General features: G+C 40.4%; 1 protein-coding gene across 1 annotated transcript; it reads left to right on the top strand.

Moving 5' to 3' along the window:
* On the top strand, window positions 5514-15337 carry RAP2B (RAP2B, member of RAS oncogene family). The gene has a single exon (XM_018048748.1). It carries the CDS (start codon window positions 5641-5643, stop codon window positions 6190-6192), a length of 552 nt encoding a protein of 183 aa, XP_017904237.1. The 5' UTR covers window positions 5514-5640; the 3' UTR covers window positions 6193-15337.

Below are 17793 nucleotides of genomic sequence, written 5' to 3'. Positions count from 1 at the left end.
TTTAAAAAAAATCATGTAAAATAACGACAGTAGGCCAAACCATTAGTAACATTCTATGATAGAACTCAAGTTGTGTGGTAGTTGCCTATATGTGTGTAACACTTCAGCCCAGGATAACATTTTTATGGAGTTATGAGTGGTTTTTATTATCAAAAAACAGCACATTAATGTATACGGTGAAATCATATTTAATTCTAATCTGATAGCCTTGAGAAAATAGTTATTTCGATTTTTCTATGTCTTTATTTGGGCCTATCAAAAAGTTTTTAAAAAGCTTGACTGATTTTAAGAGGTTATTTAATTTAAAATTTAACTCACCTACATTTTCCTTTGAAAAATAATTTTAAAAGGAGAAAAAAATCCAATCAGAGTACACATAAGGGGCATACAGTGAAATTATAAAATCAGGCATACATTTGTCTCTCTTTAATTTCCATGCTAGAATTTTAGAACATTTTTTAAGACATAAAATCACATTGCAAGGAGTACAAGCCATTGTTCTCACAAGTTGGCTGCCTAAAGTGCAATATGAAGAGTATGAAATGATGATGGTTTGGCTGACTAATGAATATTTTCAGGGGCATAACTAGAGATTATTTTTTAAAGATCACTGATAAAATAAAACATCGTAAGCCTGCTTGTGGATGCCTGGTTATAACACGTTCAGGTACTTAACAAATATTTACTGAGAACTCTGATAGGCACAGTTAGTCTTACAGCAACATCCCTTTAAAATAATGATACATGGTCATGCTCAACTCAACTCCTGATATTTTCAAAATTAGAATTTTTTTTTTTTAGAATTATTTGTTTATCTACAGGTCAAGCCAGCTAAAACTATGAACATGATGAAATAAACCTCCACTTTGTATAAATGAAGAGAACAAATGGGTACTTATTTTCTGGAGGACTTAAAAGATTCATGTTGTAGCAAACCCTCTAATTCTTTGAAGCCCCAAAACCAGTGTCACAGAGCTCACTGTGTAAGCAAGGCCAGGCAGGAATCACTGGGTATATAATAGTCAATACCAAAGATTAAGTAGTTCTTAATCTGTTAGCTTTTACTTCAGATCGTTTTTTAGAGGTGTCTTTTGTGTGTTATCTGCACAAACATTTAAAATCTTCAGAGTAAGAGTTTATCTACAGGGTGCTTTGGTATTTTTTCCCAAATACTCAGAACCACACCAGACAGCATTGGCAGTGTTTCCATCCATATAAGGGTAGACTTTATCACTCCAGCATCTTTAAGACTCAGGAAGACTGAAACATTAGTATTTTACAGTTTTCTAAGGATACAGGAAGTGTTTTGTCTCACCAAGAATTAGTATAGCTTTTACCACAAAGAAAGTTTGGGAAAGGGATAAAATGCCATTTATATACCCATAAATAGTTAATTGAGGGACTCCTATGTAGGCACTCTTACTGGGGGAAGGACAGAGGTGGCTCCAAAGATAAACCACATATAGACTCTGACCTCAGGGAATTCACACAGTGACACAATACAGACATGTAAATGGTTATGGTACAGGATAATTGGATATGACACAGGATTATACCATAAGGAAGGTATGTAAAGACTCCTAACAAATTTCACAGGAAGAAGTGATCAACTTTAAAACTTTGTGCATCAGTAATTTCATTCATTACTTCATTTTGAATTCCAAAGCCCCAGTGGAAATCTTTCTGAGGGAGACTATCTGAGTGTAATAAAAATTGTTATCAAAGAATCCTCAATGGGAAAGATTCAAAGTGTGGCAACTCTTGGTACCAGAGGGGCCACCAAGATTCAAAAATACCCATCTGCATGACTACCCAGAGTCCTGAAGATGGTCTCTTCTAGATACGGCTGTCAAGACACCTGGGTTGTAATTGTCATGAATATTATGGTGCACTGCAGCTTTAAAAGTATGTATGTTTCCATCCATTATTTGCTAATTACTATCCCTGAGTATAGGCTGGCACCTTGAAAAGGGGCAGCCAGGACACCAGGGTTCTAATACTGCTCACTGGTTGTGATGTAAAATGAAGCGTTTGGTCATCAGATACTCTCCAAGGTTCCTTGGGTAGCTAGGTGGGTGGGGCAAACTTTATTATCACCACTTTAGAGATAGAGAAGCTAAGGTCAGGAGCAACTTGAAGGGCTTGCCCAAGGTCTCAGATAATAATTGATAAGTAATACTTGAGATTATACACCTGCCCATAAGGACAAAGTATTTTCTACTGTACTCAGAACCACACCTAACTTCTGTGGGCTAGAGGACAGAGGCCCAGGTAGCATTACTCTAGTTATTTCAGTTATAAATCAAGATAAGTCACTCAGTCGTGACCGACTCTTTGTGACCCCATGGACTGTAGCCTACCAGCCTCCTCCATTAATGGGATTTTCCAGGCAAGAGTACTAGAGTGGGCTGCCATTTCCTTCTCCAGGGGATCTTCCTGACCCAGGGATAGAACCCGAGTCTCCTGCATTGCAGGCAGATGCTTTACCGTCTGAGCCACCAGAGAAGCCCTAAAATCAAGATAACACAAGTGTTAAAATATGATATGTCCTCCCACCTTGACAAATACTTCTTTGAAAGACCTGGATGGTCAGGTGTGAATCACAAATTCTTAGACTTCTCCAAGAGCCAAGCTGGAAAGTGGCAGGGAAGAGAAAGCTGACTAGAAGGCACCCCTCTTCTTGCAGTTACATGGGGGCCCATAGTGCCTGGGAGGGTATTCCTTAGTTCATGGGTCCAAGCACCACCCGCACTCCAACAAAAACCCATTCCTGCACACAGGGGTGAGTTCAGAGATCCAAACAGATCCGAGGAGAGAGTATGGTACTATTTGGGGAGGGGATTCCAGAATTCTGACCACCTGGGGCATGGTCTGGACATGGGTTCTAGCTCCTTAACCCTGTGGGAAGGGGCACTGTCAGAAGAGGCAGAGGGTGGACACAGGTCCCTCTAGCTTGGGCTTAAGAGCCAGTCTGTTCATACTACCTCAAAAGTCAACCTAAGAAAGGGTACAATCTGGAAACTTTCTTGTTAGAAAGTAGTATTCATCATAGTTACAAGACCAGGTCCTGCACCCAAACACCTGGGTCAGGATCCCAGCGTGACCACTTATGCTGTGAAATTTCATGCCAGTTATGCCAGTTAGACAACATCTTAGGATTTCAGTTTCCTCATTTTTAAAATAGGTATAATTACTATTTTTATGAGGAGTAAATAAGATAGCACATGTAAAAGGCCTGGCAAACATTAAACTGGGTAAACGCGAGGTTCACTCCAGCTATATTAGGTGAGTTTGCCTTGAAAGGTTTCTGGAGAATTATATAAGGTTAACTAGCGAAGCACTGTGATAACCCCTCTCTCGACTAAATAGCGGAGCCAGGCGCAGGAATGGGCTCCGCCCACCCAAGGCATTGGCTGCTGCCCAGGACCCATTGGGTCCCATGGCCAGGGCTTCAAGTTGCAGCTGTGCATTCTACGAGCTATAGCTAGAGATTCAAAGAAGGTTAACTGGCAACGCGGCCCTGAGTCACAACGGGACTAAGGCACTGAAACCAAGCATTAGCACACCATTTCTTTTATCCCTCCAATGCAGATGGTTAAACCAGTGAGAAGTGGCGTCGACAGGATACCAAGCCAGGGTTGATGCACCTCGGTCCCCTCCCACCCCTTCACCCTGGGGCTCACGCTATCATTGCTTAGCCTTTTCACAGGTCTTGACATCTCTCCTCCGCGAGAAAGGAGAGACCTGGAACAAGCCAAGGCATCTCGCTGGTAGCTCCTGTGAGTAGGAGCCAAGACCAGTTTAGCGAATGCCCGCCCCAAAGCAAAGATGTTTACCAAAGGCAAGCCTGGGCATTCCCTCACCCCACTGGGTAAGCTGAATTCAGTGTGGCCCATTTCCACATCCTAGCCCCTCCCCCTCCCTGGGGAAAAATTTAAAAACCACCTTGGAAACTTTGCCATTTCTTGAGGACCAAGAACTGTAACCAGCTCCCTTTAACGGACAGTCGTGACTGGGCACCGAGAAGTCAGACTTGAAAACACCAACAAAGGACTATATTTAGCTCTGAGCTCTCCGCCTAAATTCCTTTTATTTTTTCACTCTTAGCTTCAAAACGACTAGGTTGGGGAAGTGGGAGGAAGGGGGCGGGGGAGAGCAGAGAAAGAACAGCTGTGCCTCCGCCTCTCCACTCAATCTCTATAAATAACCAATCACGAGCGGAGGCTACTTTTTAGCCAATGAAGCAGCCCAAACTGATAAAACCTTGGCAGTAGCCAATGGAAGAACATTCGAGGGTGTGAGATTTGCGCCCCAGGACCAATGGGTCCTGAGTCTAGAAGAGGTAATTTGAGCTGGAGCGTGGGTGTGCAGTGCACAAGCTTCCTACTTCCAAACCCCCAAACCTACTCCGCCCACTGAGCATGCCCTGACTAGCTACCGGCACCCGGGCTGATTGTGGATCGGGTTTTGATTCACTCTCCGGGTTTTGGCCATAACCGAGTGGGGAGGTGGGTGGGGCCTTCTGAGTCCCAGCCTGGAGACCGCCCTGATCACTAGAGGCTGCCCATTCCCTCTTCCGGACAGGTTTCAGGCCGAATGTTCCTGTTTTCTTTGTCTGAGGAATGAAGTGCGAGGAGAGTCCGCGAGGGAAGGCTGGGTAGGAAGGGCCACGCCTAGAGTGTGGGAAAATGCTCCGCCCATAGAAGAAAATGTTTCTATCATACACCCAAATGTTCTTTGGGTCTCGGCCTTCGGGACGTACACCCGCCGGGGGCTCGGGGAGTGGAGTCCACAAGCTTTGGATAAAAGGAGCGGCATGAGATCAGCCTGTTCCCGGGGTGGCCCACGGCGCCCGCCCTTTTCTCATAGAGCCGGGATTCCTATGCACTAAAGCCAGGTCGGCGCAGGAAGGTGGCCTCGTCCTCCCTCGAGCTGTCCTAGCCAGCTTTTTAATACCCATACACCCCCACACATTTCTCCAGCTCCTATAGTGCCTATCCCGAATCCGCTAGTCTTGAATCAAATCGCTAGCTCCGCCTACAGCCCCACCCCCGTTCGGCCCCCCGGAAAACCAGGAGCCGGGGATCCGGCGGGCGGGGCCGGCAGCGGCGCACTGGGCATGCTCGCCAGGGCGGGGCGGGCAGGGCTGCGCGCGGCGAGTAGGAAGCCCTCGCCCCGCGGAGGCTGCGGGAGAGAGCTCGAAGGGCCGCGGCGGTGGGCGCACGCTCTGCGGGGACTCATGCCACGCGCGTCCCGGCCCGGCGCGCAATTAGCAGCCGCCTCCGCAGCCCGCCGCCGCCGCCTCCTTCTCGCCTTCCTGGGCTGCTGCGGAGAGAAGCTGCAGCCCTCGCCTAGCACGGGCTGCCGGCATTGTCCTCCAGATCCGCCGCCCAGGCTGCTGCTGCCGCCGCCGTGGGCTGCCTCGGGGCCCCGGACCCGCGCTGCAGGGACTCGCCGCCGCGCCGGCCGGCCCGGCGCCCGGCCCCCGTTTGGTGATTTCCGCGTCCTGCGTTCCTCGGTCATCTCCTGAGTTTATCTGCAGAGCTGAGGACAGAGAAGTCTAGCCACCAAGCCCAGCTTTCCTCCAGTGCGCAGCCCCGACGGGGCCGTGGCAGGCGCAGCGAGAACGCCGACGGAGCCATGAGAGAGTACAAAGTGGTGGTGCTGGGCTCGGGCGGCGTGGGCAAGTCCGCCCTCACGGTGCAGTTCGTGACCGGCTCCTTCATCGAGAAGTATGACCCCACCATCGAGGACTTCTACCGCAAAGAGATTGAGGTGGACTCATCGCCGTCGGTGCTGGAGATCTTGGACACGGCGGGCACGGAGCAGTTCGCATCCATGCGGGACTTGTACATCAAAAATGGCCAGGGCTTCATCCTCGTGTACAGCCTTGTTAACCAGCAGAGCTTCCAGGACATCAAGCCCATGCGGGACCAGATCATCCGCGTGAAGCGGTACGAGCGCGTGCCCATGATTCTGGTGGGCAACAAGGTGGACCTGGAGGGCGAGCGCGAGGTTTCATTCGGCGAGGGCAAGGCCCTGGCGGAGGAGTGGAGCTGCCCCTTCATGGAGACTTCGGCCAAAAACAAAGCCTCGGTGGACGAGCTGTTCGCCGAGATCGTGCGGCAGATGAACTACGCGGCGCAGCCCAACGGTGATGAAGGCTGCTGCTCGGCCTGCGTGATCCTCTGAGGCGCCCGCGGCTGCCGCGCGACAGCCGCGCTCTCCGCACAAAAGCCAAACGCACCCGACTCTTCTAAATGTGATTTCTCTTCTTGCTTTGAGATTGGAGATGACTTTGCATCGGCTGGGGGGTCTTGGCGCCCGACTGGCCGCGGTGGCCGCGTCCCCCGCCTCTCCCCGGTTTCCTAGGGGCTGTCCCGTCAGGACCATCCGAGTCCCGGTGGAAATGTGGATCTTTGCAGCATGTACGTTTCTCATTGATTTTGGTTGACGCATATTTCCCCATTGAAGCAGCCCTTGGGGCCCTGTATTGGCGGCTTGACACCGGCAGGCGCAAGTTTCAGTCTGGAAAAAAAAAAAAAAGAAATGGGGTGGGGGCGGAAGAGGACGGGGAGAAGGTGGAAAGGGGGGTATTTTTTGTTTTTCTGTCAACAACCGTTTTTCTAGTTCCAAGTTTCAAAAACACGGAAGGAAGTCCGGGAGAACCAAATGAAGGAGCAGGAGGAGAGGAAGAAACTTTTGTTTTTTCCTTGTTTTCCAGGAGTAGCTGGAAATTAAGATCGGGTTCCTTTTCTGCCAGCTTGGAAAGGCAACCCCGTGACTGATTTCGATTCTGAGGATGTCTATGCAAAGTTGGATTCTTGTTACAGTGTATCCAATCTGAAGTATTGCACATCTGAACTGGGACTGTTAACACTGATGCCAATACAGTGTGGGGTGCCAGAAAGTGTCTGCTGATAATTTGTGGGGGGAAAAAATCTATTTTGTTTACCTACTGTATCAAAGGGGAGTCTGGGGGAGAACGGTAGTATTTTTTTTTATCAGCTGTGAAAAAAAAATGTTACAGATCTGCACATTTTTGTGTGTACTGTTGTGTGTGTGTTTTTTTAGATTTAGCTTTTTGTTCGTATTGGTTGGCCATACGTGGTTTTGATGGCTAGCTCTTTAAACTACAGTACAGAAACTTCGCAAATGTGATTCAGGGCCCCCAGCACCCCTGTGTCTGCAGAGTGCCTTCAAAACTCAGCTGTTCCAGCCGGTGCCAACCTGTGAACTTCCCACCAGTTCCCAGAATCTGTTATTCCTCCCCAAACTACTTCCCAGTTTACTTCTAATAATCTTCCTGAAGGAGCCAGGACAATAGGGCCTGTTGTTCGTTGAATTCTTTATTCTTTCCAGCCTTTAAAATGTAATTTACTTGTAATGCAATGGGTTATTTTTTTTTTCTTTTTAAAAAATTTTTGCTTCATTTTGTTCCAATGTTCAGGTATTTAGCTCCCCTTTTATATAATTTTTTTTTTTTAATTTTTGGTTTTCTGTTGTAGGGTGTTCCTCCAGAAGCACAGAGCAAAATTTTACTGTTGTGATGTACCAAGAGAATTCTAACAATTTGTAATTTCTAATCCATACACGTGGTTAATCATTGTCTCTTCATTTTAAGATTTTTAATACAAATGTCATTTTTAAAGAAACAAATCCAAACTATTGTTTGTGTTTCTGTGTTTCATATTCAGTGACTTAATACAGTGTCATGGCTGAGGTGGACAGGGGCAGGTGCCTGATGCCCCCAAGAATGGTTTGTCAGATTTTGAAGAGAGAAGTGTCAGTGACAAGTTAGGAGACATTACTCCCAACTCTTTAAACATGAAAAATAATCATCAAGGTCTAGGAATCCCTGGGGTGTGGCTTTACCCTCTGACTGTTAAGATGAACTGGATATTGAATCTGTTCTTCTGACTTGGAGCAGGAAAGGAAGAAGCCAGCTGCTAAGACTGCCTTAGATCTGGAAGAGTAACCATCCACTGGTCAGGCAGGATGGTGTTTTAGTGTTCTTTTTTTCTTTTTCTTTCTTTCTTCGTATTTTGTTCTGCTTTGTTTAAAACACCTATCCAGTTTAAAGCTTGTTTGGAGAATATGATTTTCAATTCTGAAGTCATGCCTTGTAGTGTTTTCTACAGTACATTTGGGCGGGTTGTGAATAGTGTCTCAGCCCTTTTGTGGCTTTAATTAGGAAGCAGATCATTAGGTTAAAAAAGAAGAGAAAACTTAAGTCTCTTGCTTTATTACACTGTGCAGTTTGTGGACCATTTTGACCTCATGAAATTTTCCTTCTAACAGCAGGAGGCAGTGTGAGCTTTTTATTTTGTATTTTGTTTTTCTTAAGGGCCATTTTACTGATATCTTTATGGAGTGGAAGGTGTATGACTATGTATCAAAAGCACTTCATATATACCTTAGGTCCATAAAGTGTAGGGTGAAGAGTTTTGACTTTCCAAAAGATTTATTGTGTTGAGGGAGCCAAAAGAAGTTAAAGGCCACAGGTTTCTTAAAGCTGTATTAACATATTTTGCCTTAAAATGTTGTGTCTTTGGCCCAGGTGACCTCTCAGAATTGCAGCATGGAGGAGGAATAGAGAATTCTGCCTGGGTTTGGTTCTAAAGCTTTTTCTTTTTTTTTAACACTTGATCTCATTGAAGTTTAGTACCAAACTTAATTAGAAGGTAATGTATATATGCTAAATAAGAAATTAGGAAAAAATATTCACACTTAGGCTTTGCAAAGTTTCATTCTTGCATTTGTGTAAATTTAGTTAATTCAATAGATCTAAAGTGTAAAGATGAAAGCTCTGAAGACATATAACAAGTACTGTATAAAAGATTTTTTTAAATGCATTCAGTGACTTAGGAGTTTGTTTTAGTTTTTGGAAGCCTTTTGATGTGAAATACTGGCAAGTATCTAATTTAAGAAATGTATATACTCCTGACAGGGAATTTTTGAAAATGGGAAATTGGAAATGAAATAGGTTGCTGGGTGCATTAATCATCTTCACATAGGATTTAGTCACTTACATGACTAAATTTTTTATAGGTCTGGGATGGCAGGGCAGATGATTTTAATATGCTCTTACTGAGTACTGTAAAATAAATGCTTTTTAGATTCTCAATGAAAGCAATTTTGCGTGTGTGCCTGGAGCAGGAAAATAGTATTAAGTTTTGTAGCCTTCTCCAATTATTTTCTTCACGAAATTGAGAAATTAGGGACATTGTTTTTAAGACTGTGTCAGTTTATTTGGCTAGTAAGAACCCGTTAGAATTATGGTGTGAAGAGATAAGGGCATTTGTTTCCCTGAAAAGGGGGCTGACTTAAGGGTGTCAAAGGAAGGGAGGGAGGGAGGGAGGGAGTTTGTTGTAAGGCAGTCACCTGTCAAAACAGAAACTGGGTGGAAAAGGAACCTTTATCTTGGAAAGCAAAAGTTAACTTTTAAACTTGACCCCTGCTGGTTTTTAACAGCTTTTCCTTTTGGTCCCTGACAGTCATCCAAGCTTTATGTTATTTCAAAGGATTATTTCTGTTCTCCTTTTGTAATAGCCTCAGAAAAGTTGAAGATAGCATTGGAAGTCTCACATTTTCATATTTGGGGGTTACCATTCTTAGGTAAAACATTGTGCACCTTCTTAACTGCTGAAACAGACTCCATCGCATCACATTTTAGGACCAGCTCTATTTGGGGATTAGAATCTTTTCAGCATGTGAGGCCTCATGCTTCCTGATTTATTACCCTTTCCTGTAGGTAGGAATCCAAAAATGCTCTATTGATGTGAACTATTTGGGTTGTTTTAAACATGTTTTCACCAGCATGTTGTTGCACCTACTTTTGAGTTATTTTCCAGTATTTCTCATAGATGGGATGGGAGAGTGAGAGAACACTATAGGTAGCAGCTGGTCTTGAGAAATAGATACAAAATGCCTGTACCTTTACTGGCATGAAAGGATCTCTTTCCTTTTCACAACAGAATAAGTCTCCTACTTACAAACATTAGGGTTTAATTGTAGATCACCACCATGAATTGAAATGATAGCAAACATTTGACAGAGTGTCTGCTTAATTGGGAAAAACTTGCTAATATAATTTTGTCCTGGTGAAAATGTGAAGTTTTAAGTACTATATAATAGAGTATGGTAAGTTTGATTGTGATATTTTACTCAGACTACTATGAATAATCAAGTGCATTTAATTGAACAGAGTGCTAGTTCTAGAAGATACATTTGCTCTGATGACAGTAGGATTTTGATCCTTGGAAAAGGCTTTTATCAATTTCAGAGGATCTCACACTTGACCATGTATCAATCACCTAGAGGTGAAAATAAGTCTTGTAGGCTCTTCCTACAGTTTCTTAATTCAGGCTATCCATCTATTACCTCAGAATTTTCATTTCTGACAAGTTTCCAGGTGATGCTGATAGAACTGCTTCAGGGACCACATTTTGAGAACCAATGATCTTGTCCAAACTCTAAATGAGGACTTCACTGGGAACTACCTAGGGATGCAGACTTCAGACCCGTTTCACACATTTAGAGTGCTGCCTTCCACAAAATCATGGAGTGGTCTTGACTGAATTCTGTGTCTATTGAGGACACGTGCCAGTTACACTAGTGTTCTCTTACTTCGAGATTAAAAGGCAAGAATTTTAGTTTTTTATGATTCCTAGTAAGGATTTTTTAAAAACTGTACTTGAGAATTGAAATCTTAAGGTCATAGTAAGCACATGCATCTGTCTATATGTAATGTCTGTGTGTTTTAATACATATGTTTAGTTTCTTACCAGACTTTCTAGGAATCAGTTCAGTGTCGTGTAGTTCTGTAGTTAAACATCCTGGGACAATGCACAGCATAAAATGGTGCCATGCGTCTTGTTTCATTGGAACTAAGTGTTGAATGATTTTGTTAATTGGCGGGGGCAGCTGTTTATATTTTTCCTTTATTATTAAATGGAAATCTCTTTGGAAATGTTTTTCTTAAGACTAGGAAACACATCGTATTTTGTGCAATTGACTAAACTTGCTATTTTCTTTGGAATGAATTACCTAGCACAATTACGTGTACCTAAGTTTATCAGAGGTTTGAAGATGTGTGGTTGTGTTTTTGTGTGTGTATGTGTGGTAATTGTGCGAATACAGCAAAATATTTTTTAAAAGTAGAAAAGAGAATATTGATGCATTGAGAATACAGGTGCTCAAAAGGGCCCGAGATTGTTCGTTGTTAAGAATATAGTTACAGTGGATAGTGGTAAACATGACAGAAATAAATTTATTTCATTATTCAGCAAGCATTTATTAATATATTAGTTGTGGTATAAGGGCTAATCCTTAAATAGGCAAAAGCCAGACAAGGGAGCAATGGCTTTGTGCTGATCTTATCATCATAAATTGTGACAATAGTGTATATTGAACAGTAGGAGTATGTGGAAAAGTAGTTACCATCAATTATAGAATCCTGTGGGTCTGTCTGGCAGGCAACAGAGTAAGTCAAATTTGTTAAAAATTGGAACTTTACTTTGAAAGGTATGTGAATATTGCAAATAAAAATGGATCCGATGAGGTTTACGTAACAGTTGTGTTGCATGTGGAACTCTGTAATTTTGTGCATTGCTTCCAACTAACTTTTTGAGATTAGCTGAAATTGCATATTTGGAAATAAAAAGTCAGTTTGCTTTTACATTTTCATGTCAAAGGAAAGAAGGGAAATAGGCTTATGAAAATTGTTGACTGTATTTTTATTTGAGGAAACAAAAAAGGGAAGGGCAATTAATTTTCTATTCTTAAAGAAAGAAGCAATTGTTGGCATAAGGTTTTCTGGGGTTCCTCATGTAATTAAGATTCAATGGAGTATTTCTTCTGAAAAAGATAATCTAGAAATGAGTGTACCAAAGAATAAGGTTGACGTTTTAAGTTTGCTAAGCCTATAATTTTTTCATACAGACGCTCTTGTTCTCAAGCCTTGTGTACTTACTGAAGAAGGCAACCAGCTCAGAGAAAGAAATGTTAGGCAACAAACTATAAGGAGTAACAATAATAGCAATTATTGTAAAACCATATGAACTAAAGAGAGTTGTGATTATTAACCTCCTGCAGTTTGTAAAATGCTTTCTAGTGACTCTCTTGTGTAAAATATCTCATGAATTTAACAGCATGCTTTTTAAATGTAAAAAGTTTTAGAATTATAGATAGAATAGTTCATCTGAAAGTACTTCATTATTTTTTTAATCTTATTATTGTAAGACCATTTATGAGATGAAAATTTGTTACTTACACTTTTGTGGCTAAAGTAGAGGTCTTTATGTTTTACATCTGACCATTTATAAAAAGTTTTCAAAAAATCTGGGTTGAATCATGAACTCAGAATATTTTAATGTTATTTAATATTTGCATATAATATATTTCAAAAATATTCTCTTTTAAGGCTAAAATTATACTGAATTATCTCTTTCAAGAAAAGAGCCTCTAGAGATCTGTACTAGTACCAGCATAATTCTGTAAGAACATTTATGTCAATAAGATATTTAAAAATATATTTTAGATAGTTTTGCATTTATATTCTAAGTAGGTAATAGAATTGCAAGTATATCTCTTAAGTTGGATTTTAGCATCATTTCACATCGAGTTTGAAAAAGGCTTGAGTTGGAAGTTCTTTACTCTGAGTTTGTTTATCTTAGCTTTATCACATCACCTGTTTTTTCTTTTTGTGTATCATTTCATTCATCTACCTCAGCTTTATGCAAACGGTGTCTCTCATATATGTAATCCATGTTAGTAGATTAAAAAACCTAAGACCTTAATTAATGGCTATATAAATGTGTTTTCCATATAATAATGTAAAGGGAAAAGTATTTTTCACACTATGTTTGAGGTCCAGACTGAAATAACCAACTAGTTAGAGAAGATGGCCTACTAAAAATAGATAACTACCTTTTGATATGGGCATAGACTTTGCATTTCCTTTCTAGAACTGGTAAAGGAATTTTTTAAAAAAAGAATTCAATTGTAGGAGTATTCATTTTCATATATATACAAAGGCCTATAAATCTTTCCAGACCACCTCTTCTTCCTTACTAATCTGCTGAGGTCAAAAAATGAGAAATAAGCCGTGCACTCTCTCTCTCTCAGAGAATACCTTATAACCTAAAAGGGCCAACAATAATCCAATCTGAAGAGCAAAATTTTTCCTGCATTTCTGTACAAACCAGCTTTTAATTTGTCACAGAGGAATCATAAATAGTGGTAAGGGCGAGAGAATATTTTCCTTAATTATTTTGGCAACATCAAGCAAGCAGGCTGGGTACTCTGGTTGCTGAGGAAGAAGAGATGATAGAGCTGAGAAGGCAATTGTGGAGAAGGCAGGCTGAGTTGAAATCATTCCTCAGCCCCCATCCTCATTCCTGCATTCCTACAATCCTAGAGGATTTCCTTGTGTCCAGGCTTGTGATTCACTGTGATGCAAGATTTACTGAGGCTTAGGGCCGCTGCCGATGGCCAAAAATGAAGGAGCCTTATAGGATGGTGTGATAATGCTACTGTAATAAATTCCACTCTAACTCATACTTGCTTAACCTCAGTACTCCTAATATTTGTGGCTGGATAATTTTCCGTAGAGCAATGTCCTGTGTTTCAGGATGTTTAGCAGCATCCCTGGCCTCTACCCACTAGATGCCAGTAGCACCCCTTCCCACGCCAGTTTGACAGCCAAAAGTGTCTGCAGACATTGCTGTCTAATCTGAGGGGAGTGGGGGTGGAGGTTGCTGCTTAACAGCCCCTGCTTGAGAACTATTACTGAGTTCAGCCTACCTGTGGAGTTGGGGGAAGCATAAGTCAAGAGGAGAGAGGAGTTGAACCTAGGGGCCCTTGAAACTTTTGCTCCAGGAAAGTGCTGCAGTCATGTAAAGTATCAGTGTTCTCTATTGTGCTTGGGACAATATCACTTTGATCAGTTCATTAAAATCCACACCTCAGAGTAAATCTCAGGGATTGGATTTTTCGGTGATTTAATTCAAAAGGTGGTTGTGCTGTGACTGGGGTGATGAACTAAACTCACGGTCAGAGAGTAAGTACATCAGGTCATGCTGATAATTAAGTAGAGGGACCTAGATGGGAAATCAAGGGCAACAGTGTTGCAATTTTGTTCAGAGCCTCTGAAAGCTCCACAAGAAGACATGTGGAAGGCTTTCAGTCTCGCCCAGCCTCCTCCACTCACCTGTCCCTTTCCAGTTAATCCAGGCCCCTGTTCCCCACTGGCCCTCCTCACTTTGGGCTGGAAAGGATGCATTTATGCATCTACCTCTCCTTATTTTCACTTTTGCAATTCCTCCCACCCTCCCCCTTTCTTCCTTCTACTCTGCCTTCAGAACTAATGGCTGAATGTGTCCAGGGCAGACCTCAGCTAGTTAACTGCTCACACTTATCTGTGTGCAAACCCCGCTGCCAGGCTGTTAAGAAGGGAGCCGTGGAGGCAGTAGAGATTGCCTGTTAATGAAGTGATTGTGGGAGCTGGCAGTTTCTAGCCAGCAGCACACAGGCTGTGGCTGCTAACCCCTGAAATGCAGCATTAAGGACTATCCTGTCAGCAAATTCATGAATGTGAAGTTAACTCAGTGACCATGGACTTCTAACTCACTTGGTCACGATTGTCTTTGTCCTTAAGTTTTAAATGAACACACCTTAAAATCCATGTAAGATACCTCTAAAAACTTGAAGCAACCACAGACTCTACCTGGTGGGACACTTGTGATTCTACATTTCACAGGGGGAACACTTGGAAACCTCACATTCCTAGTAAGTGGACGACATAACAGCTTTGTAACTGAGAGAGACCCATCTCTAAGCCCATCAAAAGATTCTAAACAGCTACAAGTCTAACAAAGGTAGGCAGTAAATAAAATAATTCTTTACAATAAAAAGAACCATTTGGTGAAAGTGGATGAGTGATTTATGTAGCTGAAACTTGCTTCTTAAATTTGAAAGCAGTCATGCATTAGGATGGATGGTGTTCATGGAGATATTCTCTGTAGTATCTTTGTATTAAATCAAAAAGGGAAACATCTGATTGAACTGCTAATGTGATCACAATTAAGATATAGAAAACTGTTTTTGTGTATCTAGATTTCCTGTTTTTCTTATATTCTGTTTTCCTCTTTTATAAATTATCTGTACTGTTTTGCAACAATTTTTCTTATCTCTGAGTTTTATTAGCTTTGAGTGTTATGTTTTCTTTCTGATTAAAGAGTCTATAATGAGGGAAATTAGTTATGAATCATTGTAGCCAGTAGCCAAGAAAATATATGTATTCATATATTTAAACAAATAAATTAATTGTGTAGGATGTTTTGCAATGTCATTATTTGCATTTACCTTTTATGGCTTAGAAATTATTTTCAATGCAACATTTTCAGAAGAAATGAAATTCACCTTTTTCTTTGGTTAATTACCATTTGACTTATTTGGGGGAAAAAAGTAATCTTTTTTTTAAAGTACTATGGTGAAAGCTCTCTAGCTTATATTTTTTAGCAAAATTACTAACAATTTCCCTTTTTAACTCTTTCCTCAGAACAGTAGCACTTCATGAATAGAAAAAAATTCATCTATGTGAGTTATCCAAAAGTCATACAATAGTTGTTTGGATTTATCATGATGGTGGTGATTTGGCAAAAATATTTACCCACTTAACTGCAAATAATATAATTGATTTGTATTAGCCTATAGGGAAATATCAAAAATGCATGCACAGTGGGACTAGTGTGCTTTCTTGGTGTTAACAGTTTTGGAGAATGCGCAGAGTAGATACACATCAGAAGTAAATATACAAAGGGTTCATTTCCTAGAAAGTATTTTGGTTTAGTCATTTTTAACATGTAGTTTTAAAGATTACATGATGAAGATTATCAGAATGATAACAGTCTTATTCAGTGAGAATCGCCAATTTTCATGTTAAAAAAATTTCAGACCACCTAAATTATCTTACTTCCCAAGCCTGGCTCACTTCGACTATTGAGAACACAGTCTTTTATTTGCCCAAGAATGCAAACAGATTTTGTTGTATACAGTGAATTCAAAATGGACTTTAAAGTATTACATACCAGAGATTAAACAAATTGCTTCTTAAACTTGAGAACAGTCTTGTATTAGGATGGATGGTGTTCATAGAGATATTTTATTCTCTGTAGAAGCTTTGTATTAAGTAAAAAATGGAGACATCTGATTAAATTGGTCAAGTGATCACAATTAAGATAGAGAAAACATTTGATATATTTAAATTTCCTGTTTTTTTAATGTCCATTTTCCTCTTATAATTGTATTGGGTTTTTTTTTTTTTCATTTTTAGTATCAGAATACAAACTTTGTATAGAGTGGGTTTCATTAAGCAATAAAACATTTAATCATAAATAATAAACACCATTTTAGAGAAGTGAGTGAATCTTACAGTTGCTGTCAGTATCAATGTCATTGGAACTTCATGCCCTTAGTCAAGTTTGTGAAATAGGTATTTCCTTGGGTATTCTTTATGTTCATTTTAGAGTAAAAATGAAATCTCTATAATTTGCTGTTTAAAAAATTTACCTTTTGGAGTATTTTTCTCTTGGTATTATTCTTAAAAATACTATAGTTAACCTGACTAGAGTTAAAACTTCTGACTAGAGTTAAAGCCTCAAATACTAAATTATAGTTCCCATAGCAACCATAATTTACTCTCTTATATAACTCCCTGCTTCATGCCATGGATAATATATGCAATATAACTCTAATTAACTTTCATCTTTCCTTAGATTAAGTGTTTGGATTCCAGGAATAGAAGATAGAGGAAGGTGGGGAGTGATGCTGTGTTTATAGAACCTGCAGATTGAGAACAGGAGGTTTGCTAAGTAATAGAAAAAGGATTTACTTAAGATTTCAGTCTTAATATTTAAAAAAAAACAAAACATTAAATTGAACATTTAAATTCATGATATATAGTATACATGAATGAAGTTTCTTAACTGACATTATAGATCTTGAATTAGAATCTCCAAAAATAATTATTAGAACATTGTTTAACTTATTTGATTAGAACACTGTTTTAGAAGATGATATATCCTTATTTTATTTTAAGGACATAGCCATCTGCAAACTGTGAAGAATGCATTTATGTAGTCAATTAAATATTGAGCACCAAATAAGCACTGTACTGAGAATAAGATACCATCTGTGCCTTCAATATATTTAATATTTTCTTACATTGAATTTTATCATTGATTTCCTCCGCTAGAAGTTAAGTCTATACGGGCAAGGGCTCATCCTTTTATCCTCAGTACCAAGAACAATATGTCATGAATCAACACTCAGTATTAGTTGAATCAATGAATGAACAATTAGTCACAAGGGGAAAGGAAGTACATTTGACTGCAGTGCTAAAAAAAGGTCACAGTTACTAGAAAAGTTGGAATATTTCAAAGTCCTGCATCAGTGGCAGGCAAATATTATAGAATGAAATTTGTGGCCTGTTCTTTTATTCATCAGTTCTTAAAATGTATAGCTTGGAATGGCAATGCTACTATATAGTACTAATGGGACTTAATTTTTCTGTACAGTTATCAGAAACAAAGTTAAAAGTTCTAAAACTTTTAGGAAATCAGTATATTGTTTTATAAACCTTTGCATTGCTCTGCATTGTTTTCCAGATGCAGGCATGCCTTGATCTATGCAATGGATATGACTCAGGGAAAAACTGTGTATGAAAATTAAATCATATTTAAGGTACATTTTAATCTAATGGGCCCACTTTTGAATACTTCAAAAACAGAT

Source organism: Capra hircus, chromosome 1 (genome assembly GCF_001704415.2).
Source record: "Capra hircus breed San Clemente chromosome 1, ASM170441v1, whole genome shotgun sequence".
Classification (NCBI taxonomy): domain Eukaryota; kingdom Metazoa; phylum Chordata; class Mammalia; order Artiodactyla; family Bovidae; genus Capra; species Capra hircus.
This window is presented reverse-complemented; position numbering and strand designations above follow the sequence as displayed.